Here is a 26,900-nt window from a genome sequence, read left to right as displayed (position 1 = left end):
GGAGAAGTGGAAATGACAGTGGCCAAGGATGACGACCAGCAGGTTTGTGAATCTGGCCAGTTTTCGCCCCGTTTGTGGCTCTGAAGTATGTTTAACTGCCTTCATGCAGTTGAAGAGTGGCCACTGTGGGCTTGAATAATTGTTTCCTTTACTGCTCGGGGCTGGTGTGCAGCCTTGGGGGGTTTAGAAGAGGCGAGTGGAGGAAAGACCTGCTCTGGACTCTCGCATCCGCTCGGGCAAACAGACCAGACAGCAGAGTAGTTAGGAATCCAGGAAACAGATGGTTGATGTTTTGAGAATTCAATATGGCAAGTAAAATTAGATTAAGCATATCACCAGCCTGGATGCCAGCCACTGGAGCTAGAGGACAGACTTCTGCTCCATCTGCTTGGACAGCGGCCAGTCTCAGGCTTCAGCCCTCCAGCCAGGGGCCCTGCAGTCAGTGTCCTCTGGCCAGACTGAGGGAGCCCTGGGCACTTGGCTGCCAGCTGAGGCCATGCATTGTCTCGGCCGTTGTTGATTCCCTTTGGAAGCCCACTTGATAGCTCTCAGCATCTTTGTTTTACTCCCTCTTCCTGCCTGCCCTCCCTCCCTCGCCCTGATTGAGTTCTTTTTCCATAGCAAGTCAGGTGTAATTCTCAACCTTCCCTAACCTTGTAGAACATCAAGAACTCAGGACAGGGGAGAGCGTAGAATGTTAGAGCAGCCTGTGGTCGAAAGGGAATCATTTGGAGTCAGACGTAGGGTTGAATCCCCACCCTGCCACTTATTGGTTGTGTGACCTTGTCTCTTTTGTCACGGTTGCATCTTCTTCTGAAGCCCTTCCCCCATCTCACAGACAACTCGTATACTGACCTGGGGACATTACCTTTGTGCACTGGGTTTTGGTCTCCAGCCTCAGCCTCGTTCCCTGGACACCCAGCAGTGCCGTGTCATTCCTTTGCAGGTACAGCGCCCTCCGCTACCTGACCAGCCTCCAAACATCTACCTCTTGTGTCTACGCCTGCACCTCAGGGCGTGGGCTTTTGGCATGCTCAGACAGGGCAGCCCTAACTTTGCCTCCTGGCTCTGCCGCCCCACAGTTAATATCACCTTGGTGGAGTTACTTAACTCTGCTGAGACCAATTTCCTCATGGGTAAAATGACACATACTGAATACACAGGGTTGCTGCGTTTCGAGTCCGTGTGCTTGAATAAATGCTTTCAGTAAACGGCAGTTTTTAAATGCGAGGTTATGTGTTTGTTGATTAGTTTGTCTCCCAAGTGGGGCTGGGACTGGGGCTTACACGCAGCTCCCAGCACTGCTGTGTTTATTCGGCACCCAGGAATGTTTATTGAAGCGGAGCCATAGGCCAGCCTTCTCATTTTACAGATGAGGAGCCTAACTGGTCTTCAGAGGCAGCAGCAGTCTTGCCTGTCTCTGGGTTAAAGCCAGCATGCTTCCTCTGGGTGTCAGTCATTCCTTTGTGAAATACCAGCTGAGCACTTTCTGATATTCATTGCCAGGCCCTCCCCTAGGCACTGGGTGTGTACTAGTTGCTTGGCTAGCAGAGGTTAACCAGTCACACAAATACAAAATTAGCACATTCACAAACGGCATGAAGGGAAAGTAAAAGGTACAATGCATCCAGCAAAGATTTATTGATTGCCTAGGGGCCGGGTATAGCGCTGTGTACTGGGTCTGCCAGTCTGGGTCTGGGGGCTGCGATGGTGACCTTGGAGTGCTCCTCCGAGAGGGTGACGTTTAAGCTGAGATCCGAAGGATGAATGAGTAGGAGTTGGACAGATGAAGGTAGAAGCTGCAGTGCAAGGCCCTCCTCATTCTAGCAGTATTACTGGCCTGGCTTCAGTGCCCGGCTTCGGCGTCCTCTGCAAACCTCTGCCTTCGTTGCTCTGACTAGTTTTCCTTCAAGCCTTATCATTACCTACCTCATATTGTTCCAGTTGTTTCTGATTTCTTATGTGTTCCCAATAAAATAAACACTAAATTCATTAATTTATTTCTCCCACCCTGCCCTTCACAAGCAGTCTCCCTAATTTCCTTTCCCACTGTCTTTAGTAGATGCGTGGCGGCCCATCGAGAGCCCCTTGGAGCTCAGCGCTCCTTTATATGCCAAAGGCTTTCTCCTGCATGCAGATGTGCCTGCTTGACACCTCTCTGGGCAGGCGTGTGGGGAGGTAACATGTCTGCCCCGCTCCCTGAAGCCCCCACCCAGTGACTGACAGGCGTTGGTGGATTAATACCCCAGCCCCTGTGCCCTCAGCTGGGACAGCTCTAGGGCAGGAGCTGTAGGGTCTCCTGGAGTCCCCAACAGACTTGAACTCCACTTGGCCATGGCCATAACCTGCTTATTAACATACCCCGCGCTGGCTTCCTTCCCTTCCATATCTCTTCACTTTCCAGTTCTTCCTGGGATTACTTACCAAATAAACTATTTGAATTCAGGTCCTCCAGCTCTGCTTCTGGGGATCCCAAACTTAGATAGAGCGCTGTTTGGGGCTCTCGGTAAATCACACCACGTAGCCCTTGTCCAAACCCTATTAAAACCTGGTGTGTTTTCAAACAGGTGAAAATTCCAAACAGCATTGAAAAGAAAAGGTCCTCACAAAAGGCAAAGGCACGGATTTAATGGAGAGAGGAGAAAAACAAGTCAAGAAGGAGAAAGGAAGTTTGACTCTGCTGCGTGATCTCTTCCCTTACATTGTTTAGTCTTCATAGGGAACTACTTGGCAAAATAAATCCCTTTATTCGAGTTCCTGCAGATGAGGAAACCAAGCCCGAGGGATTAAGTAACATGCCCAAGCTTTGTAAACTTGGGCACCAGAGGTGCGTTCCCGCAGTTCTTGCACTTGGGGAGGCCAAGCACCTGGTGTCCCAATGAGCTGACGGGTCGTAGTGTAGTCTCAGCCTACTAGATTCAGAATAACCAAGTGTGTCATCTTTTGCCAAATGAACTGCTAGAATCTGATCTACAGGGCAAGAGGCGACAGAGGTCAGGGAGTTAAGAAGAATTAATGGAAGGAAAACTTAGAAAACACTATCAGCTTTTTTCCAATTTGGGAGGCGGAGCAGGAGCCCTGTTTGAGAGCCTCTGTCCTCTGCCCATGCTGAGCTTGGAGGAGCCTTGTGGTGGTGACGGAGGGTTGCTGCCACACGGAGAAGCTTCCGGGTCCTCTCCAGCTTGCCTCCCCAGGTCATGGTCCAGGGTCAGCAGGGATGATCTGCCTTTATCTGTTTACCCCTCGTTTCAGGGCTACAGTGATTCATTTTGACTTCCAGAGAGGGTGGGTAGTCATTCATTGAGCAGCTGCGTATCTCCTCATTTTTCAGTAGAGGCCACTTCCTCCAGGAAGGCTTCCCTGATCACTGCTCTACCACCACACCCAGCACAGCACCATGAACCCTGTTGCAGCCCATTATGATACTTTACTGAAATTTCCTGTTTGTTTCTCAAACTCTGAGCTGGCCATCCCTTATGCATCTTCGTAGAACAGACACCTGCATATACTACATGTTCAATAAATATATGCATGGACGAATGTATCAGACATTGAGCTAGTTCATGGAAGTACAAAGATTATTTAAAAAAAAAAAAAACTTTTTTTTGCTCTCCAGAACTCAGGGCCCAGCAGGGGCAGGGGCTAAACAGATAAGTAAGTAAATAATAAAATTGTGGTTAAAAAAAAAGTCACTTGTTCTTGGTGATGTCATGGGAAGCCTTCCATAGGCATCAGGGCTTTAATAGCAACTTGATTTTAAATCAGTAGCAGTTGGGGGCAGGCACAGTGTGTACAGGGCTACTGAGATGTGGCACAGAACAACTCATTCTGAGAATTACAAGTAGGTCCAAATGGCTGGAACATATCTCTACATAATGACCCGAGAAAAATGAGTGGGGCCCTGACATGAAAGCTTTGAATTTCATGCCTAGCAGTTTGGACTTCAGGCTACATATTTGGGGGCACCACTGAAAGGTTCTAATTGACGGAAGGGCATGATTGTTTTAGAAAGATTCCCTGAGAATACTAACCCGAGGCAGCTTTTCTGCATCAAGTTCTCTGCAGAGCCTGGCACGGTGTACCTGTGCAGTAAATGCTGACACCTTTTAGATGGGGAGGGACGGTGTGTTAGCAATCAGGGATCTCCAGAGACGCCGAACAAGTAGGGGACGTAGGCAGATTTATTATAAGGAACTGGCTCATCCGGTTATGGAAGCGGAAAAGTCCCAGCATCTGCAGTCCAAAGGCCTGGGAACCAGGAGAGCAGATGGTTAAGTTCCAGTCCAGCTCTGAAGGCAGGAGGAGATCCATGTCCCAGCTCAAATTTTTAAATAATCTTTGTACTCCCATGGGACATGTTCTCCCTTCATCAGCCTTTTGTTCTCATCAGCCTTGGATTGGATGAGATCCACTCTCATTGGGGAAGGGAATCTGCATTTCTCAGTTGATGGACTCAAATGTTCATCTCATGCAGGAACCCCTCACAGACACACCCAGAATACTGTTGAACTAAACCTCTGAGCACCCCTTGACCGAGTCAGATTGACACGTGAAGTGAACCATCACAGAGGGGAGAGGATAGCACTAGGCTTGGTGTACAAGAGCGATTGGGGGCAGAAGGAGACTGGGAAGATGAGTTACTGAACTAATCTAAGCATTCAGCTGCTTTGCTTCATACTCATTTCCTTCTTGGCCATTGTCCTGTTGTCCTGTTCTTGTAGGTTATTCTGTATGCTCATACGTAAGAATTCTATTTAGAAATTGCTTTTATAAGACAAAACTGACCTTAATGTATCTACGTTTTTTTCCCCTCCAGTTTTTTTATTTTTAACACAGGAGCCCGAGCAGTGCTTTTAGAACTTTCTATGCTCAGAACCCTCTAGTGGTTCCTCATGATGTTGAGCATCACAGCCAGAGTCCTCATCATGATGTAGAAAGTCCTGCATGACCCGGCCCCTCTCACTTCTCTACCTCATCATCCTCTATCACCCCTCTCCTCGCTCTTCTTCTGCACTGGCCTTGCTGTTCCCCAAAACAGACACGCTGTTCCCTGTATCTAGAACACACCCTGGGTACTCATAGGGCTGGCTCCCTCACTTTGTTCGAGCCTTTGCTCGGTGATCACTGTCTCGGTAAGACCTTCCTTGACCTCTTTGTTGAGTTTCTGAACACTGGCCCCTGTACTTCCTATCCTCTCCTTTACCCTGCTTAATTTTTCTGCATAGCAGTAATCCAGTTTTTACATATCATGTAATTTACTTGTTTTTTTATGTGTGATTATTTCCTCCCACCAGAATGTAAGCTCTATGAAGCTAAAGTGCTTTGTCTGTCTTATTTCCTGCTCTCTCCTCAACACCTAAAGTGCTTCATGGCACCATAGTAAGTGGAGAGGTACATGAAAGCACCCTTTGGATATTGCACTTGTAGGCAAGTTGACTTCTGAGTGCTTTCTGTAAATCTGAAAGGAGGAGGAGGAAACTTCATTTGCCTTTTAGATAAGGTCACTACTCAATAAATCCACCACCAAATCCACTTCTGAGAGAAACAAGGCATTTCTTAGTGACCAGAGGCATCATACCTTAGACATCATTGAACGCTCTCTGAGGGGGTGGGGACTTGGTGTGTACCACCATTAATATGGGCCTTGCCTAAGGTTGGCCGGCAGGTGCTGAAGACAAAAACGGTATGAAAAAGTATTCTTGGTTTTGTCTTTTCTCCTTTGCTGAGAAAGTGTGGTTCTTACCCCTGGGTACAGAGACCATGAGTGAACAGAAAAACAATTGTGGGATGAGTCATTCGATTCATGTTAAATTCCCCTTTTAAGTTCAATATTGTGTACCCTTGACGAGCATGAAAAGACTGAGTAGACTTGATTGGGTAAAAGAATGGTGATGAGAAAACACTTTTTTTTTCCCTTAAAGGTGTTTCATGGGACTCACTTCCAGACGAGCTGCTCTTAGGGATCTTTTCCTGTCTGTGCCTCCCTGAACTCCTAAAGGTCTCCAGTGTTTGTAAGAGGTGGTATCACCTAGCGTAAGTATTTTTCACCCCTCTTGGTATATGTGTGGAAGAAGGGGAGAGTTATTTATTTATTCATTTGGGCCTAGTGAAACTAAAAACTAGGAAAAATGTAGGAGCAGAAAGCAAACTAGGTATCTTCGTATTTTTATGAATATTAGGGTGTTCATTTCACAGTGGAAGGGAGGAGTCTCCTGGAGGTGTAACCTTACCCACCTCAGAAAACTTTCTGTATTCATGCGCTTATTGGATTCTGACTCTGCATCTGATGCACTAGAAGTGAAGGGGGCTGCAGGGGGCTGCATGAGGGCCTGGCCACTCCCCACACCGGGGGTGGGGGGTGGGGGCTGGGCGCTGAGTGCAATAGGGAGAGCGGTATTCGACCTCAGTGTGAACCCCATCTCTGCCACTTAGCACTCTGTGACCGGGGGGACATACTTAACACTTCTGAGCCTCGGTCCACCCTGCCACATATACAGTGGAGGTCATAGTATGTTCCAGACAGGGCAGTGATGAGGATGAAATCCGAAGATGCCGGTGCGGTGCCTGGCTCGTGGAAGCGGGCGGCACATGGCCGCCAGTAGTCGTTGATGCCTTTGTTGGTTCGGGGGCACACCTTCAGGTTTGCACAGTGAGCTGCGCATGGAAAGTCCTGGTGCGCTGGAGGCAGTAACAGGCCAGGAGGGGCGGGGTGGGGGAGGCTTTGTTTTTCAGTTGGAACTTTTTCCATCAATTCCACTTGTCACCTCCAGCCAACCACTAGCCATCCTTTGCACTTGAAGGCCATCTGCGTCTCGCCTCCCTCCACGTATCTAGGGCTCTCACTGGGAGATGGCAAGAGCGCCTTCCCCTCCATTCAGGGCTGTGTGGGCAGTAAGACACCGCAAGCATTTCCAGGAGTGGGCTCCTGGCTTAGAAGAGCCCCAGGGGGCAGGAGTGTGCACCCGGAATGCTGGAGCGAGTGGTGGGGGAGGTGTGCTGATCGCTCCCGGGTGACCCCATAGTGATTTTCTTTGTCAGCCAGCTGACCTCTTCATGCAGAGTCTATGAATCCTCACGTCACTGTCATACAAGTAATAGCCAGCATCTGTGAAGCATGGCCTTCTTAATAATAGAGGTCACGTAATGCCTTGACAATTTCATTACGCAGAATTATTCCAGAGCCCAGCCAGTGGTCTGCTTATTTCAAGCAGTATTAAAAAATACGATTCTAGTAGGCATTTAAAATGTTCCCTCCTGTGCTGGATCTCATGCTTTCTTTTTTTTTGTTAAATTGAATTAATCTGTGGCTGTTAAAGCTACCTTATTGTACTGTTTAGTACATTTTGGTACTTCGTACTTCATTTTTGCTTTAGAAACACTATCCAAAATCTAAGTAATGTTTTTCCTTTCACATTAGTTCATACATATATATATATATTTCTGTCCGCGCGTACACTTTTTTTTTTAAGCTTAAAGGGTATTGTAAAACACCCGAACTCCTTTGTAGGGTTCCTTATTTCTCGTAGATATTTGATAGTCATCTCTTAATAATGTAGTTGACCCTTGAACAACATGGGGTTAAGGGGGACTGATCCCCCTGCCCAGTCAAAAATCCACATATGACTTTTAACTCCCCACTTAACTACTAATAGACTGCTGTTGACCGGAAGCGTTACCCATGGTATAAACAGTCAATTAATACATATCTTTTAAGTTATATGTATTATATACTCTTATTCTTACAATAAAGGAAGCTAGAGAGAAGAAAATGTTATTAAGAAAATCATAAGGAAGAAAAAATACATTTATGGTACTGTAAAAAATCTGCATGCAAGTGAACCTGCTCAGTTCAAGCCCATCTGCAAAGATCAGCCGTAGCACTAACTTTCCTCCTTTTAGTTGTATTTCCATGTTACTTAGGGTAATTGTGGTAACTCATGTATGCTTTACCAAAATAGCAACTGGGATCATTGAGGCCACTTTGAATCTACCTACCTATTCATTAATTAGTTAAATGATTGGAGCAATCATTTTTAAAATTATCAAATTGTATTGAACACTAAAATTTTATTCTCCAGTTCCAGATCATTATATTGCTAATGATAGCATTGAACCATCTGAAGGAAATACCTACAGGGGTGTGTGTGTGTGTGTGTGTACAGCTGAAGGTGGAAGCTTATCCATGATACAAGCAAGAAATATTCAATTGTATCCTAAAAAAAATACCATAGCTAGTTGTGTAGTCAGCTCAAAACCAAAGCTTCCTTTAGAATCTGCTCCAAGGTGACTTAGTGGCCAAAGCTTCCTTGTTGAGTAGCAGTGGTGGGGCCCTCCGGTATCCAGTGCCCCCAGCTTACTAACTACCCCTCTTTTCCAGGTTTGACGAGTCTCTGTGGCAGACATTAGACCTCACAGGTAGAAACCTGCACCCAGATGTGATTGGTCGGTTGCTGTCTCGAGGGGTGGTTGCCTTCCGCTGCCCACGATCATTTATGGATCAACCATTGGTTGAACATTTCAGGTAAAAAAGAAGAATCCCAGAAAAGGCTGTTTGTAAGACTTAAGGTAGAAACAGATGGAAACTTTTTTTTTTTTTCCTTTCCTGTAACCAGCCTTACGGCCTGTGACAAGTCTATGCAATGGAATGCTAATTGCATTTTGCTGTGCGGTCTTTGTGTTGAAACATGGAACAGGTTTCAGTGATGCCATTCCCACTTTAAGTCAGGGTTACTCTTGGGCTCTTCCAGGGGGTCAGGGATGCACATTTTGCTTCTCAAGTGGGGTCCTCGGAGGATGGGCATCCTGGGTCCCAAGGGGCAGGAGCCATGTGGAGCACTCACTACCAGACGCAAGGCAGCCTCGCTCTTGCCACGCTGCCCATTTCTGATGAAGACAAAGCGTGAGGAGTCTTCTCACTTGAAGCTGTGGGTATCCGATCCTATGGGGGACAAATTTGCAACCTGAGCAAGAATGCCCTCTTTTTGTTCGTTTTGTGGAAGATTTTGAAAGACTACTTCTCTGTTACTGATAGTTTTTGCAGTATGGTTTAGAGCCATCTCAGACATGAGTGGAATAACTAGGTACTGAACAGAAAAATAAGCTAAGGACAGCAGAGTTAAGGACAAAACCTACATCCCCACTCTGATACTTTCCCCTTCCCTCCATGGCCATATGGCAGCACCCCTCCTCCCCTGGTGGTTATCCTTCTCCCGTGCCTGTTCCTTCTGGGTCCCCTTCACGTGTGCACTTTCCTCTGCTACTCTGGGTTCTGTCCCTGGTCCCTGGCTGCCTTCTCTTGATCCACACACTGTCCTTGGACACACTGTCTTAGACACCCACAGTTGTGCTGGAACTTTTAGATTCTCTTCTCTGGTTCAGCCCTCTCTTTCAAACAAACTCCTAGGCCCAGTTACTTAGAAACTTCCACAACTGCGTTTCGTCCAGGTAGCTCAGTATAAGCCCTTTACAGCTTTCTCTTCCACTGTCTTTTCTGTTTTAGTAATTTACTCACTCACCTTTGTCAGGAAGATTCATAGGCATAATCTTCTTGTCACCCAGATTCAGCTCATTCTCATGATGCCCACGAATTAATTTCCTAAGTGGGACTATATCGGCAGCACCATCTTGACTTGGCAGAAATCCTCCTGAACGTAATTAATTTATTTTTTTTAAAGAATTTATTTATATGAGAGAGAGTGCGCACACGTGAGAAAGCATGGGGGGCGGGGCAGAGAGAGAGGAAGAAGCAGGCTCCCCACTGAGCAGGGAGCCCAAGGAGTGTAATCCCAGGACTCTGGGATCATGACCTGAGCCAAAGGCAGACTCAACCGACTGAGCCACCCGGGCGCCCCCTAAAATCCTAAATTTTAAAATGAACGAGGGGAGGGAGTTATTAGTAGCAATTCATTTTAAGACGGAAACTATACTACTTGAAATGTATATTTAGGGTCATGTTTGTGATTGGCTGCTTATCTGGGGAGGAGATGGGGTTGGATTTGATCTGGAGGTACATGTGTGAGCCACCTTAATGGAGCCTCTCTTTCCCCTCCTCTGTGTTCAGCCCTTTCCGTGTGCAGCACATGGATCTGTCCAACTCTGTTATCGAGGTGTCTACCCTCCATGGCATTCTGTCGCAGTGCTCCAAGTTGCAGAACCTAAGCCTGGAAGGCCTGCAGCTGTCGGATCCCATTGTCAAGTGAGTGACAGTCAGGAGCATGTGACAAACGCCGTTGTTTTTGTGTGTGTTAACTTTGTTTCCTGAATATAATTGGGGTGCCCTTCTGTCCATATCCAGATGGACTCAGAAAATATCCATGGGGTGCCCCAGCTTCTCCAGTACTTTGCAGGACTCGTTCAGGCAACCCAAGTTTGCCTGCTGCCTATATGCATATGCCAGGTTCTAGACATACAAGGATGATGAATAAGGGCATGGGCCCTGCCTCATTCGTGAGAGAGACAGATAATTACAGTGCACTGTGTTTGTTATATGTGGCGTCACCCAGAGAGACCTAATTAAATTGAGGGAGGGCAGCCTTCTTAGAGGAAGTGACTCTCATGCGGAGTATTGAAGGTATTCAGGTTGGAGAGCTCCACGTGGTGAGGTAAAGAAGCCGACGAGGTAAAGCTGCCTGTGTGGTTGTAAACGCTGTAGCAGGTGAAAACTGTTAGGGCACAGGGTGCACTGAGATGCCAGGAGGGGAGGAGCGGCTCGTAATGGGCCCCTGCCACGCTGTAGAAGTCCGGACTCCACAGTGGGCTTGGAAGAGGGAAGCGTGCTAAAGAGAGTGGTCCTGAGAATGGAGGGAACGTGCAGAGTTGAAATTTAGAAATAAAATCTGCTGGTCACCTTGGAGTGTTAACCAGATGTGGAAAAAACTGGACTAGTTAAGATACCGTTGTGTTCATTCAGGTGAGAAATGATGAAACCTGATGTAAAAAAAAAAACCAGCATCATCATAATTATAATAAGTACCAGCGTTTATTGAGCACTTCCTATGTGCCAGATACTCAGTTCTTCAAAGGTCAGCCATGACGTAAGTTCTGATTGTTCCCCTTTTTACAGATATGGAAACTGAGGCACAGAGAGGCTGAATAACTTGTCCAAGGTCACACAGCTCGTAGGTGGCAGAACCAGGATTGGAACTTGGCAATAGAATATGGTTCCAGAACTCTCGCTCTTAATCAGGGAGTTCCACTAACACAGGCATTTGGGAATGTAGAGAGGTCAAATTTGAGAGATGTTTAATTGGAGGAACCTGGAGACTGAACAAGTAGAAGTAGGCCTACAGGCTAATTCTAATTATGGGTGAAATAGAAATAATGTTTATTCAGGCACTCTCTTTTCAATTTAAAACTTACATTCTTGGTGTTTCTTGTGTGCTTACTTTGGGCCAGGCACTGTGCTGAGCCCTTTATCACATTATATAATTTAATCGTGACAACCGTACCGAGAAGGTACTGACTCTGCAATTTCACAGATGAGTAAACTGAGGCAAAGCATCCTGCTTGGTGTCATACAGAGAGTGAGACATGAACTGAAACTCACTTCTGGCTCGAAGGCCTGCGTGCTTATCTACTGACTTCTCTAGCCCGCGTTCCTCAGAATGCTTATTAATTGAGTAACAGTGTCTTATTGGTATTCCTCTGACATTTTCTTCTTTTTCCAGTAATCTTGCACAAAACTCAAATTTAGTGCGCCTGAATCTCTCTGGGTGTTCTGGGTTCTCCGAATCTGCCCTGAAGACCTTGCTGAGCAGCTGTTCCAGGTAGGAAAGATTTGAGACTTGATTATAGAACTGTTCTTGCAAATATACAATTATCCCCCACAGGAGCGAGGAATTGGATCTATTTCTTGAGCTATTCCTAACTCTGAGCTCTTGATGATACGCAGTATCCTTTACCCTCTAAACTTTCTGTTCAAACTGAGGAGCCAGATCAGTTAGGTTTGCAGAAGACTTGCGTAGTAATTCTCCCCCCCCCTTTTTTTTACTATGAAAGTAAGAAAAATTTGGTAATGTGTTTATCGAAATTAATCTGTTTATACCTGACTATAAGGCTTTTTTCCCGTAGTATCTGTAGACCTAACTTATGCAGACACCATAAATTTGGGTGACTCCATTAAAAACATCTTTATATCATGTAATAATGTCAGTATATAAATAAAGGTTACAGTTACAGATATTACTAAGTAAGAGGAGGACGTGGCTCACAAAATACTCTGTGTGTGTGTGCATCCTTTTTAATATCCCTTGATCTTTCTGCTCTAGCATTCTACCTGTGTCGCTAATGATCTGCTCAAAGTAGATTGCCTTTGGATAAGGGTGTTATCCGTGAGGTAAAAATGTATAACCCTACATGTATTCAGCAATGTCAGGAATGGGGTGTGTGGCTTAATCGTTGGATATTGTCTTTGAATTCATTTGCTCAGTCAGCAGAAGCCAGATAAGATGAAGTGGCCTTTTGCAACGTCAGCGTCTCTTTATTGAGAATCCCCGGTATAACCCATCGAATTTTTAAAGCCTCTCGAGTGATTGTTCAGTCTCTGTGGTTGTTTGCTGACAACCTGGGTGGTTGAGAAAGAAAACAAGAGGCTAGAACTGTTCCATCTAGTCCCGTAATGAGGTTTGAGCCATGAGGAGGAGAGGAGAGTGTTCCCTCCATTTCCAGAAGGGGGCATCACTCACTAAGACTTGGGCTCGGATCCCCTGGCAACTTTCTAGGGCACACCAGGGCAGGGGATTTGTGTCAGGAGGGGAGAAGGCAGTTTCAGGTGAGCAGAGGTAGCTGCTTAGAGAAGCAGAGGTTCTATGCGTGAAATGGTAAGGAATCTGTGGCTTTGTGTTTTCTTTGCAGCTTTGAGACCGTGCTTCCTAGAGCTCCTTCCTGTGTCCTGGTTTCACGCTTTCCTTATTTCTCCTCTGGTGTGCAGATTGGATGAGCTGAACCTGTCCTGGTGTTACGACTTCACCGAAAAGCACGTGCAGGTGGCTGTCGCGCATGTGTCTGAGACCATCACCCAGCTCAATCTCAGCGGCTATCGAAAGAATCTGCAGAGATCAGGTAAGCCCCTCCGGGCCCTGGACCCTTCCCGGCAACCATGGCATTAGTAGGTTTGATTTCTTGAAGAGCTCCTAAGAACTCTTGAAGAGCATCATTTGTCGCATGTAATCCAGCGCACCTGTTCTTAGTCCCATTTTTCAGGTGAGGTCGCAGCTGATCAGAAAGGGTAGGTAAAGGCACACAGCTGGTGGGGTAGCATCAAGATCGGAATCCAGAATCTCGAAGTGGAAACCTTTATACTTGAAACCAGTTTATTTCTAAGCAGAACTTCTTTTAATCCGCTAAACTAGTAGGTAAGACCTGCAACAGAAAATAGATGAATGCCGTGTTGGTCAGTATTAAGCAGTGGTTCTCAACGAGGGGCAATTTGCCCACCAGGGGACATTTGGGGAGGTCTGGAGACATTTCTGATTGCCATAGCCGCGGGGGTGTTCCTGGCAGCTAGTGGGCAGAAGCCGGGAATGCTGGTGAGCAGAGTGCCCAGGACAGCAGAATAACACAAAAAGATAATCTGATCCAAAATGTCAGTAGTGCCAAGGTTGAAACCCTGTTATAAACTCTGTTTATAGGTTTATATTTACAACTCTTTTTAATTCAACGTAAGAGGACGATGAGGTTGTCTAGTTGAACACGGGCATTTGAAGTGAGGGGTAATGTGTGAACATTAACAGTCTTTATGAGCCTCGACGTTCATTCATGCTTTGATTTAATTGTCTAATATTGGCGGAATCCTGATCGGCAGAGAGAAGTGTTTGCAAATGGCAGGGATTCTTTTTGATGGCTTCCCCTCTTGATCCCAGGCCGTGGGCTACACAGAGCACACCTCAGCCGTATCTTCACAACTTGATGTTGGCTCATGAAAGTGCTTTGTTTTTATAGTTTTTATGATACTTTAAAAGATTTGAATCAAACATTTGCAGAGTGTGTCTTCTTAGAATTTAAGTAGTAGTTGAAAACTGCTTCTCCAGAACAGGATGTGCCTCTGCCAAGTAAGGTGTATCAGGCTATTGAAAAGAGGAGCTGGGTTCTTGGGGGCATCCAGGCGGTTGGGGCCTTTGTCTGTGCTCGAGTCCGGATGCCTGCATCTTCAGGTGAGATTTTTTTTTTTCAACAGCCGTGACAGCAGCAGTGTGTCTCTCTTCCCACTCTCCTATACACACAATATTTGTGTTCTGCAATTTTTTCCCCTTTAAACATTGTTTGATATCTGATGACAGTATTATATAGTCATTCTCAAAAATACATAAAATATGGAAAAATACCAAGAAAAACAAAACAGTAATCTCACTAACCTCTTGCTGGTCTTTTTCCTGCATAAAAGTGTTTTTTAAAGTGGGACATAGTGCATGAAATACTTTGTAGTATGCTTCCCCCCTCCCCGCCCCAATAATCCCATTTTTAGTAGTTACACCACATCATTTTCAGTGGCTATGTGGTATTCCATGAAATAGATATGGAATAATTTGTATCGATTCAATAATAATTTTTTTCACTTGATCTCCTTGTAATGGACTTTTAGAGTCTTTCCAGTTTTTTTCCTTTTGTAAACAACCTTGTCATGGACAGAGACAAATCTTGGAGTGCATTTCTCAGGGTGGATTCTTAAAAGTGGAATTGCCGAGTCAAGGATTAGGCTCTGTTCTTAAGCTTTGGGTCGTTCTTGCCAAATTGCCTTCCAAGGATTTTCAGCTCCCACCAGCGAGCAGCCTCTTCACATCAAATCCCACCACTGGTTCTTCCCTGTTCATCCCCAAGCCGAGAAAAGGCAGTGCCTCATTGACATTTCCTTCCCATATCTGAATTTCCCATTTCTTTATTGAGAGTTTTTCTGAATGAAACAGTTCTAGGTGCAAGGTTGAGAGACTCTGCTGTAGGCAGACTGCTGTTAATCTGTCCAAGTTTGGCTTAAAACTCTTCTCTTTGTTCCTCCAGAAAAGAATAGAGAGCCTGTTTACCAAGCTCTGGCAAGAATAACAGGTAATCAAATCCTGCTTGCTGGACACATTCAGGGCAAGGGCTAAGATCTGGAGTTTAAGTTGGAGTGTGTGTATTCTTAGTTATACAGTGGGCATCGGAGATTTTTTTAATGTCTTTAACAGTGGCACCCACTTCTTCACTATTTAGAAGATAATACGAATGTCCTTTTAGCTCTTAGACTGGTGCCAGTCCGCCCGGTTCAAGTTCCTGTTCTGCCGTTTACTCGGTAGTTTTGAGCAAGTTGCTATACTTCCCTGTTCCTCAGTTTCCTCATCAGTAAAACGGAGATAGGAGTGGAAGCCATCTCTTAGAGTGGTAGTAAGGAGGAAGTGGGTGAATCCCATGGAGCGCGTTAACCCTAATGAGTGTGCAGTGATCATCCCTGTTATTTTTGCCAGCCCCATGGGGCAGTCGGGAAGCACAGTCAGGGTCCTGGAGGACCAGCTCTTGATCTTGGATTTGACATCGCCTCCCTCCTTAAAATGACAGGTTAGATTTGGGGGTTTGTAAGATGCCTTGTGTCTCAGGTAGATCTCCAGCTTGTGGCAAAATGAAGGGGACAGTGTGTAGAGGGACTCTTAGCAGTGACTACTGTTTACTAACCCTTTCCACTGAGGGATGCCAGGGCTCAAATGAGGGCTGGAGACTGACCAGTTCTACCCCCCAAGGTTTTGTTCTTTCCTAGGTGGCATCAAAATGAGATTGGATCTGATTGGGGATTTGGGAGATGGCTGGGGGGCTGGCTAGGTGATGGGTCACTCAAAATTGTACTGTGCACTTCTTCATTTTTTAGTCACTCATTAAACCAATGTTTATGGAGCACCTACGATGCACAAAGCCCTATTCCCGACTTGGGAGCTGTGGCCTTGAACAAAACCAGTGAAGTCACCGCTGTGCAGCTTACACACAGGGTAACACAGAGCGGGCAGGGATCCAGGCAACCCACAAATAACTAAATGTGATGAAAGGAGGTGAAATGCAGGGAGGAAAAATGGAGCAGAGAGAGCAGGCAGAGCATTGGCCAGAGGGGGACTCTTTCCAGATGGAATGGCCAAAGAGAGGGCCTCTCCCCAGAAGTGACACCTGAGCAGAGGCCTGACTGAGTGAAGGTGTGAGCTGTATAGATAAGTGAGGAAAGAACGTTCTGGAACTGGGACCAGCAAGTGCAAAGGCCTTGACGTGGGAGCCATTGAGAGCGGGAACAAGAAGCACAGTAATAGGAGGTAAGATAGCCTAGGATTCTCTAAGCCAAGGCAGAAGCTTTCGTCGGATTTTCTCGGAGTGAGATGAGAAGCCACGGTAGCATTTTGAGCAGGAAATGATAGGATCTGACTCCCCTTTAAAAGTCGTCTTCGAGTGCTGTGTTGAGAAAAGGCTGTAAGAGACTCGGGGGGGTGACACGGGACATGGTAAGAAATGATCGGACACTACAAGCCAACAGACTGGATGTGGGATGTGAGAGAACAGTTGAGTGTGCCTCCCAGGGTTTCGGCCTGAGCAGCTGGATCAGTGACATTAGCACTTTCTCAGAGACAGGGAAGGACCAGATTTAGAAGAGAAATGAAATACTTGTTTTTAGGCATGAATTTGAGATGCCTGTCCCACATCGCAGTGGATGTGTTGAGGAGCCAGTTTAAAATGCAAGTCTAGGATCCAGGGGAGGGAATGGGGCTGAAGACAGAACTGTGGGAAGAAAAAACCCCAGCCGTGAATGAAGCTTGTTTATTTTTAAAAATAAATAACATTTATTGATTGATTTTCTTTTTTTTTTTTAAGAGAGCGCGGGGGCGGGGAGGGGGGCGTCCTTGACCTCACGACCCTGAGGTCATGACCTGAGCCAAAATCAAGAGTCGGACACTTAACCAACTGAGCCACCCAGGCGCCCCTATTGATTCATTTTCTGAATACAAAGTAGCACATGTGACTCTCTTCAAATTCTGAAAAGTTACCTTGTAATCCTACCACCCTTGGATGTATTTCCGTCCAACCTTCCCCTCCTACCCCCAACCCTATGAACCTTTTTTCTCTCTGTGAGTTTGTGTATAAATATGAGTTTTTGAGTGTATTTTTACTAAATTGAGATTATAGTGCATTGTATATATTTTGTTTTCACTATACAGTATATCTTGAGTACTTTTTCATGTCATGAAATGTTATTTAAAAGCTTTAGAGTAACTGCCATTGGTATTGTGTTCCACAGAATGGGTGGAGGTTAACGAATTGAAATAATTGGGGAAGGGGCTATTTTAACTATTGCTAAAATGAGTATCTTCATGCACACCTCATTGTTTTTCTTTTTTTTTTTTTTAAGATTTTATTTTTATTATTTATTTGACAGAGAGACACAGCGAGAGAGGGAACACAAGCAGGGGGAGTGGGAGAGGGAGAAGCAGGCTCCCTGCAGAGCGGGGAGCCCGACGCGGGACTCGATCCCAGGACCCCGGGATCATGACCTGAGCCGAAGGCAGTCCCTTAACCGACTGAGCCACCCAGGCGCCCACACCTCATTGTTTTTCTAAAAGTGGAATTACTGAGTCAAAGAGTCAAGTGTAAAATGCTCAGAACACATCAAAAAATCAGTTCACCCCCCCCCAAAAAATCAGTTTGCTCCCCTGAAAGGCTACATAAAATTAAATATGCATTTGTAGTATATGTGGGACATGCTTTATTATATTTCATCAATTCTGGATATTACGATAGAATTTTTTTTCATTTGATAACTGAAAAGCAATATTTTAATTTTATTTTGCCTTTCTTGCTCCATATTTCTCTGTTTGGCCAAGTATCGCATCATATTCTTTGCCCATTTTCTATGTATATCTTTCTTTACTCTTCATATAAGACCATTAACTCTCTGTTTAATGTATGTTGGAAACATTCCCAGTTTTCTGATACTTCTTTAATTTTATGTTTTGTTTTTGCTTTAGCATGGTAGACTTAAAATTTTTATGTAGTAAATTATCAGTGTTTCTTTTGTGTTTTCCTTTGTGTTTAGAAAATCCGTACTTATCCCAAGATCCAATGAATAATTACCCTATATTTTTTGCATTTTAGGACTTTATAATATACGTGGAATTTATTTGGAGATACTATTTGAGTTGGAGAAACAAGTTTCTTTCTGCTTGTAGTAGCAATGTCATTTTTTAAAATAATCCATGATTTCCCCCATTGATTTTAAGTGCTACCTTTATAATACAATATTTGTTTATAGATGATGGTGTTTGGTTTTGCATTTTGCTAGTGTAAGATTTTTTTTTTTTTTTTCTTTTTTCCCCAGCTAGGTATTGCAGATACACAGATAAGCTATGGATTGTTATTAACTTATCATATTACATAGTTCTCTTACTGTTCCCAGTTGATTCTCTTGGATTTTCTGGGTTCAAAATTTTATATGCCAAGATGGTGATTTTGTGTTTTATTTCTAATAGGGTGACTCTAATTGCATTCATTGTTCCAAGCTTCTAGCACAAAGTTAAATGATGGCATTGATAGCAGATATCCTTGTCTTGTTCTTCATTTAATAGTGACCATCATTTTTTTCCCTAGATGTCTCTACTTTAGTTGGAAGATGCCCCAATCTTGTCCACCTAGACTTAAGGTATTTTTTTTTTCATTTATTTATTTTAAAACAAAAATTGAAAAATCATGACTGCTCATTGAAGGAGGAAAGCATCTTAACATGTTGAATTGAAGGAACCAAGCGGTTGGTTATTTCTGTTTTCTCCATCTGAACTGATGCGTAGGTTTTGAATCTTCTCTTCTGCTCTGTTCCAGCGATAGTGTCATGCTGAAGAACGACTGCTTTCCAGAATTTTACCAGCTCAGCTACCTCCAACATCTCTCACTCAGTCGGTGCTATGATATAATACCTGAAACTTTACTGTAAGTATTTCATTTTCTAGAAATAGGAGAAGACAGGGGGAAAAAGAGATGTCACTTGGTGTTAATATCTGTTATTATTAATAGCAGATGCTTAAAACTGGAACATCTGGAGGGGAGGTGGGTGGGGGACTGGGGTCACTGGTGACGGGCATTAAGGGGGGCACGTGATGTGATGAGTGCTGGGCATTGTATGCAACTGATGAATCACTGAACTCCACGTTGAAACTAATGATGTACTATATGTTGGCTAATTGAATTTAAATTAAAAAATAAATAAAACGTGAACATCAATATTGGTGTACCACAAATAGGTTAGGGAAGTCCAGCAAAACAGAAAAACCAAGGTAAAAGTTCTTTGCTTAAAAATATCTTGGAAAGTTGACTGGGATAGTTTACTAAACATTTATTATTTAGCTAGAAGCAGGTTTAAATATTAGAATACCATACTCTAGTATTTGGAAGGCTTGCAAAGGGAGAAGACCACTTTTACCTCCAGGGAGCTCAGAGTATAAATGGGGAGGCAGACCCAATGGGGGCTTCCCCCCCTGCCCCACATTTTTCAAATCAACTCCAGTTGATTCTGAAGGGCTCCCTCTGGGCTGAGAGGAAAGTTCTGTAATCTTCTAGAGATGTCTATCCTGGACGGTGGTCAAAGAATGGGAAGAATGGCATCATGTAAACGGTAAATGTCATGAGTCCAGTGCTGTCTTGGAATGGGGGAGACTGAAGTCCAAAAGAGTGAAGTGACTTAATCTGAAGCTATAAAGTAAGTTAATGGCTGAGCTAGGTCTGCATCCTAGGTTTTCTGGACAGATGAAAATAGTCTGTAGCTAATCCAGTAGCTCTTATGAGGGTTAATTTTGTACCTGCTCAGCAACTTTTCACCAAATCAAGGGAGTGCAAAAAGGAGTCTGGTCTTTCTTTTAGAAGGTGCTATTCCCAAGTCATCCTAGGAATAACGCTGTCTATTTATTTTCCTTTCTTTTATCCCCAACGGGCTGGAAAATTCTTCCTCGTGTAGGATGTAAATGTATAGCAGTTTTATTGAAAACAACAAGAAGTCAGTGTCTTGAATTTGGCCAGGTGCCCTTCTTATTCCAGCCAGTATGCCCTGATTGAGGCTGCTGCCTTCTTATAGCCCACTCCCCAAATGAAGGGGATTTAGCTTCTGGTTCCTACCAAAGAAGGGTGGTGAATTTGAACAAAGAATTTATGTAGTCCTCGAATGATTGGTTTGAATCTTCTAAGTTAGTTTCAAGAACTAATAAATCAGATACTTAAGCTATACAGGGTTAACTAGTAGAATTAGAGATAGAGAATCCAGTAATAACATTTTTAATTAATCACTTTAATTAATCTTGGGGCTCAGGGGCTCAGCCAGTATCTCATTTGAAAAAGCACTGCCTAAAAGGGACGCCAGTTTTTGCTTCCATGGCTCTTAGACGGTAGGGTGTGAATGCATATACATGGAATCCTTATTAAAATCTTGTGGCCTCTAGTATCCAGAACTCCTAGGAGCCTCTAGCGTCCACCAAGAAAGGCGTCTCTGTCATCCGTCTTTCCTGTCCTTGCCATCTGGGCTTCATTACCTGTGCAGCCCCTGGGGACTACAGTGATCAGTCTTTTTCAGTCTTTTTTGGTTGCTTTTCTCAAGAGAATCTGTCCCCATGTCTCACTTCTTTCTCTCCAGATAAAGAAGCTAAGCAGGTAATCCCCAAATGTTTTTTCTTGAGCAGAGGCTAAGGGAAGGCTGTGAGCTCTCACAGTTTTAATATCTTTATCCAGTAGGATAATAACACTTGTGGAGTCCTACCTGCAGGCAGTGTGAGTTGGTGGTGGACCTCAAGTCACCTACGTTTGAACCCTTACTGCCTTGTTGTGACTTGTCTAAACCTTATCTTGAAATAAGAGAAACGGGCATCAAGAGTTTAGTTACAAATCAGACCACCAAAAAAGAATGCAAACAGAGGGGAAAAAATATGCTCTCCTTGTACTTTAATGTAAAAGAGTATGTTTCTTCAGGCATTATGTAAGTAGTACACTAGTTAACCTCATGAATCCATGAAGATGAGTTTGCCTACACCCTATCCTTAGAAGTTTCGTAAGATAAAGTGTTATTTTCTCTAACTCCATTCTGGCAGCTGATGTACTCGAAATTCATAGTAAGAATTCTAAGATCCTCAGTAGTAATTTTGAGAAAGCTATTTATGCTAAAGAATTTTTATTTCTCAGAAGTGGGAAAATAAAATTTGAGCGACTTTCTTCTGTAATACTAGTGCTTTAGAATACTTGGGAAACTCCAGGTTTTTCTTCTACAGGATATGTCCGCATTGTATCTGTTTCCTTCAGCCTGAATTGATCTTATTCCCTATGTCCAAACTTTCTTCTGATTATTCCATATCTCTCGTTCAAGTAAGAAAGCCACACTGGAGGTAATAAACTGATCTGAGATTAGGAGAGACTAAATAAAAAGTCTGTGGTAGGAGAATTTGTAGTTAAGCATTTATAAGATTTTATAAGGAAAACAGGATTGTGTAGTTGAGGTAAGGTGTGAACCTGTGAAAGGGACTATAAATATCTTTTGTTTACTCAGATGAAACAGAGATACACAAGACATTATCAGTGTCCTTTTATACTACTTAAATTGGAAATAGTGGCTCTTCAACTATTCATTGCTATTTACTGTCCTTTGGTTGCTCTTCAGTCTAAAGGGATGCTTATAAATTTGTTCTTTTGTGTTGTAGATGACACATGTACTAAGGGGCTTTCAGTGTTTTTTTTGTTTTGTCTCCTTAAACTTTTAAAGGACTTTCTGGCTTTTTGATTCAGATCGCCCACCATCCCATGGTATGCAGCTCACTCCTTTCTCACCTGGAACACCTCAGTGTCTTCTGAGAGTGTTGCTGTCATTTCCTTACGCCCACCAAGGCTCCTTCCTAACGCTGTTGTGAGAACATTTCTTCTGCTCTATCTGCTGTATATCCTTTCCTCACTCCCACCTACAGTGTCTGCTTCTAGTACTGTCTGATACTCTCCACCGTAGAATGACTTACAGTTTGGCTGATTCAGATATCCCAGCACCCAGATTCTCATTACAAAGTTCTCAAATACTCAGATTTCACATAAGAGGGATTTAAGGTTGGGGCAGAATTGCTGTCATCTTAAGTGATGTTGAATATAAACATCTATGTGCTGCGACCTTTCTTTGCACTCCTGTTTCTGTATTCCAGAGGTTAGTTTACTTTAAGAAGAATAGTACTTTGTTTTTCCTGATTTTCTTTTTTTGTCTGTTGTAACCTCCAGATCTTATTGTCCTTTTATGAACACCAAGCATATTTATTTTACTTAGATAGTACTTTTATTTTTTAAATTACCCTTCATCTTTATTCAGCTAACATGTATTAAACATCTGTGGTGTTTAATACACTTGTTGAATGTGGAATAAATACATTTAGGGGGTAGTGGGGTGACTGGGAGAGTGGGTTGAACGTGGAAAGTCCTAAGGCCAACAGAACAGTTTGAGTTCCGTAAACACGAGGGCAGCATCAAAGGCTTGGGGGGGAGAGGGGGTGGAGGGGTGACATAAGCTGAGCTAGGCTTTAGGAAGATGCCTTGGACGTTGGTATATAGAATAGGCTGGAAGGAAGAAAGATTGGAGGCCAGATAACAGTTACTATGAGGAAAGTTTGGGGGTTTTTTTTAGTAATTATTGGCCATATGAAAATATAAAGGATGCTTCTAACGCTAGGTCATTGATGTGTTCATTGATCTGCAGTGGGATTTTGTTGATATTCCAAACTAAATATTCCCTTTCCTAAGACTTTGTACTGTGTGTCCCAACCTGGAGCAAATACAGATCAGAGAGATGAATTTCTAAGCACATAGATCTGAGTAAAAGAAGAAAGAATCATTACCAAAAGTATTTACTTTGGGGAAACAGGCTCCCTTTTTTGTGGACCAGAATGTCACTGTTGACAGAGTCGTATTTCACTTAATGGGAAATAGCTGAGAAGAGGATTGGCATATACGTGACCCCCCCCCCCAAAAAAAGTAATATGTTGGGAAGTCAGATGGCTTTTGCCTCTCGTATGAAAGGTGTGACCAATTACTCCTTTTCTCCATCTGCACCCAACTACATAGCCCTATCTAAAGTACCTTAGCAAAGTTGCTGCTAGGTTTTATCACAGGTAATGGACTTATTAAGAAGTTACCTTAACTTCTGCTGCTCATCTTTTGAGAGGAGGAGACTAGTTCAAATAAAGGTCAAGTCCATGCTTTGAAATTACATGTAACCTGTGATGATTCTTTACCATCACTAGCTTCTAGCTTCTCACCACACAGTAACTCCTCTCAATTTAAATCAAGAATGGAGAAGGGAAACAACTATGGTTGGATTTTAAATAAACCTCAGCGTGTTTAGGTGGTGAGAAAGCATTTAACAAAATGCGCCTGCGTGGGTCCTAAGGCCATGTTGTCCAAGCTGTGGTCCGTGCTTTCTGGTTTGACTCACCTTTGCTATTTTCTCAGATCATTGATTGTAAATTCTGTTTTCAGTTTGCATTCTATAGACTAGGATACAAATGGTCAAAATTGGGTCATATAACTCTAGTGGATCAGTCACCATAGATACTGCTATTCTGAAAGGTCTCTCTCCTTTCCAGTGAACTTGGAGAAATTCCCACACTAAAAACACTACAAGTTTTTGGAATCGTGCCAGACGGTACCCTTCAACTGTTAAAAGAAGCCCTTCCTCATCTACAGATTAATAGCTCCCATTTCACCAGCATCGCCAGGCCAACCACGGGCAACAAAAAGAACCAGGAGATATGGGGCATCAGATGCCGGCTGACGCTGCAGAAGCCCAGTTGTCTATGAAGTATTTATTGCAGGATGGTGTCCCCTCTTTTCTTTGGAACAGGGAAAATAGGCAGGAAGCCCGCCTGCTGGAGCACTCAGCTATTTTTATTCTTGGTTTTCCCTTTGCCTTCCTTCTGCAAGTATATTAGATGACCATTTGAGAGCGAAAACTATGAAGTTTTGCTTTTTCTAAATAACCAGAAAAGCTCTGGTCACTGCTTCTAGTGCACTTAAGAGCCTAAGTTTAAGGCCTTTTGGAATTTTAGGAGAGCCTATTAATTTCAGGATACCTTAAACAGCAAGATTTGAGCCACCTTTCAAGTGCCCTTCTTATTCAATCTATTTAGAATCAAGCGTAAGAATCACGACCAGCAAATCATTTTCATGATCTATATGGTAACTTTCTTCTATTTAATTTCTCAGTATTGCTTTATGAGATGTAGATTGGTAGAAGTATTTGTATTGTGAACGGAACAAAAGGAGAATCTAGGATAGTAGCATTTTGGCAATCTCTTCTGGAGAGCGAAAAATAGGCCTTTCACCTTTGCCTTTAGGTTTGAAATTAGGTTCATGGAAACAAAAAACCTAAATGAAAAACAACTAACCAATCAGCGGTAAAGAATTGGTACAGCTTTTGAAGGCTCAAGAGGCAATTTTCTATGACGGGTTAATCTGAAGTATCGAAGTTTCCTTCATGTCCTGTGCTCCCAGAATTCCGAATTAGCTGAGGAAACATAACTGTGGTCTGACTTTATGATCAAATGATGTTAACGTGGGTTCTTTAGCTTTTAAGATGACTCGCTGTGTTTTAGAAAGGTGATAGTAGCCAGTCTTTATTCTTGAAATGTTGGCTGGAATGCCAAACTGAAGGTGCCTGCCTTTTTCCTTTATTGCCAAGGTTCTTCAAGTTATTTTTATGTTACTCTGGAATCAAGTATTTTAAATTGCCTTCTTAAAAAAAAAAATTGTCTCCCACAATAATTGTTTGAAAGTCATTGTTGTCTAAAGCTCTTGGACCTAGAGTTCCCTGAGAACTACGTGTTCGTTGACTCAGAAATACACCCTTGAAGTAGGTGTGAGTTCCAAAGCAGTAAAAGACAACTTGAAACTACATAAAAGTTAAGACTCAGGTGTGGAATCTTTGGATAGCAACAGTGATTTTTTTTTTTAATGGTGTCTAGAAGAAAACGGATTAAATTCTACTTAAAAAAAAAAACACTAATTTCTTTAAATTGATGACCTTCCCATAGGTTCAAAATGGAACAAAAAGAGCTAAAACCTGTTATTTCTATTAACATTGTTTTTAAATTAGACTTTTCAAATGTTAGAAACAACGATATGAAGTGCCCTGATCTGCTCAGACCTAAGGAAGAACATTTTAAAGTGGCGTTATATGGGAAATGATTATGTTTCAATTTTGTGCTAGTTAAAAAGTGCTAAATATAGTACATGAAATTATTGTTTACAGATTAGTGATGGGGCTGATAGTAGGATCCATTTGGACTGTGATTTCCAGATGCCCTCAAACATACAATACTTCCAAACTCAAGTCTAGCCATAAGCTATTTTGCTAACATGTCAGAGTAATCTGTATTTTTGTATGTGATTTCTACTTTTATAGACCTGTTTTAAAATAAAACACATTTTTATAAAAATGAGTACTTCCGCTAAGTTGTATTCCTTTGTTCTTTTTTTCTTAAGTACTATGGTTAAAATTAGAAAGCACTTGGTATGGTGTGCCTTTGGTATGTATGGTGTGCCCTTGGTCCCAGCCCTCTAGTTAAAGACCTACAAAACTAGCCCTAAAATGGTCTTCTTTGTTCCATCCACTTCATATGGATTTAATTTGACACAAAAAGTCAAATTAAAATGATAGTGTGTAATGCTTTCTGAGAAGGTGCTAAGTACAGGCTTACTCTTATCTTTCAAGTGCTTCTAAAATAGTAATATTTATAAAACATTTGAAATGAGGGTGATACTAATAAAAGGCAGCTGGTAGCACTTTTTAAATACAGACTGGACCAACTTACACTGTATATTTTACTCCCGTTAGGAAGCTATTTGACTAGATCACTCTGGACCTAAGAGGTCTTGGGAATTCAATTCCCTTTGAACCATCCATTCAAATGGTAGAATAGTGATTCTTGCTGAACATCACCCTTTTTTTTTTTTTGCTGCTTTTTGTTATGCTCTTTATCACTACTACGCTTCCTTCTTTAATTATGAAAAATGTCAAATACATGCAAAAATTTATGATGAACCTCATCATTCACTTTTGTCATTAACTTATGACCCTATCTCATTTTATCCATCATCGCAACCCCCCACTCACACCCACACCCGCACAAATTACTTTGAAGCAGAATTTATAAATATTTTAGTATATACACCTGAAAGAGATTCTCCTGAATTCTGAAGCATAAATATCAAGATGCTGTTGGAAATTCCCTAGTTGGTCTCCAGTGCTTTCCTTACACGGCTTTGTTTGATGAGGCTCCAGACGTCCGGCGTGATCCACACCTGCATTTGATTGGCACTCTCATAAGTCTCTTAATCTTTGAGTTCTGCAACCCCCCCCCCCCCGCCGGCTTTTTGCCTTACAGTTTATTTATTGAAAAAAACTAGGTTGTCCTGTGTTCTACATTCTGACTTTTGTTGATGTGATCCCTGGAGTGACATATAACAGGTTAATCTGTCCCCTACTTCCAGATTCAGCAGCAAAAAGCCCTAGACCAAGGGTGATTTTTGCCACCCAGGAGACATTTGGTAATATCTGAAAACATTTTTGGTTGTCACAAGCAGAGAGGTGCTGTTGGCATCTAGCTGGCAGAGGCTATGGGTGCTACTAACTAACCATCTTACAATATATAGGACAGCTCCCCACCACAAAGTGGTATCTGGTTCAAAACGTCAGCAGTGCCGGGGTTATGAAACCCTGATCCCAAGGCTGATCTTACAAGTTCTGTTTTTAGCGAATCGATTCTTGCTAGGTGGTATCGTGCTCGTCCGTCAGGAGGCACATAACATCTGGCTGTCATTCTTTTTATGTTTCTAACACCTGTCTGTGGCCCTTGATTCCTCCCTCTCCTACACCCACAAGTTCCGGAGATCTGAATCTCTGGATA

At 43.2% G+C, this 26,900-nt stretch overlaps 1 protein-coding gene across 2 annotated transcripts in view; it reads left to right on the top strand.

Annotated features, from left to right (window-relative positions):
* SKP2 (S-phase kinase associated protein 2) overlaps nt 1-23,793 on the top strand; it is a 29,651-nt gene extending 5,858 nt beyond the window's left edge. The window contains exons 3-10 of one of the 2 annotated variants that reach the window (XM_021696211.1): nt 5,922-6,033; nt 8,378-8,521; nt 10,061-10,195; nt 11,667-11,765; nt 12,929-13,059; nt 18,583-18,634; nt 18,811-18,918; nt 23,580-23,793. In XM_021696211.1, coding sequence (XP_021551886.1) covers nt 5,922-6,033; nt 8,378-8,521; nt 10,061-10,195; nt 11,667-11,765; nt 12,929-13,059; nt 18,583-18,634; nt 18,811-18,918; nt 23,580-23,793 — 995 coding nt within the window. Of the gene's footprint in view, nt 1-5,921; nt 6,034-8,377; nt 8,522-10,060; nt 10,196-11,666; nt 11,766-12,928; nt 13,060-18,582; nt 18,635-18,810; nt 18,919-23,579 lie in introns of those variants that run through there. The other variant, XM_021696216.1, reaches the window with a different exon arrangement.
* The last annotated feature ends 3,107 nt before the right edge of the window (nt 23,794-26,900 follow it).

The sequence above is a fragment of the Neomonachus schauinslandi genome, chromosome 7, assembly GCF_002201575.2.
Source record: "Neomonachus schauinslandi chromosome 7, ASM220157v2, whole genome shotgun sequence".
NCBI classification, from domain to species: Eukaryota; Metazoa; Chordata; class Mammalia; order Carnivora; family Phocidae; genus Neomonachus; species Neomonachus schauinslandi.
The sequence above is the reverse complement of the archived record's forward strand: the minus strand, read 5'-3'. Positions and strand labels throughout refer to the sequence as shown.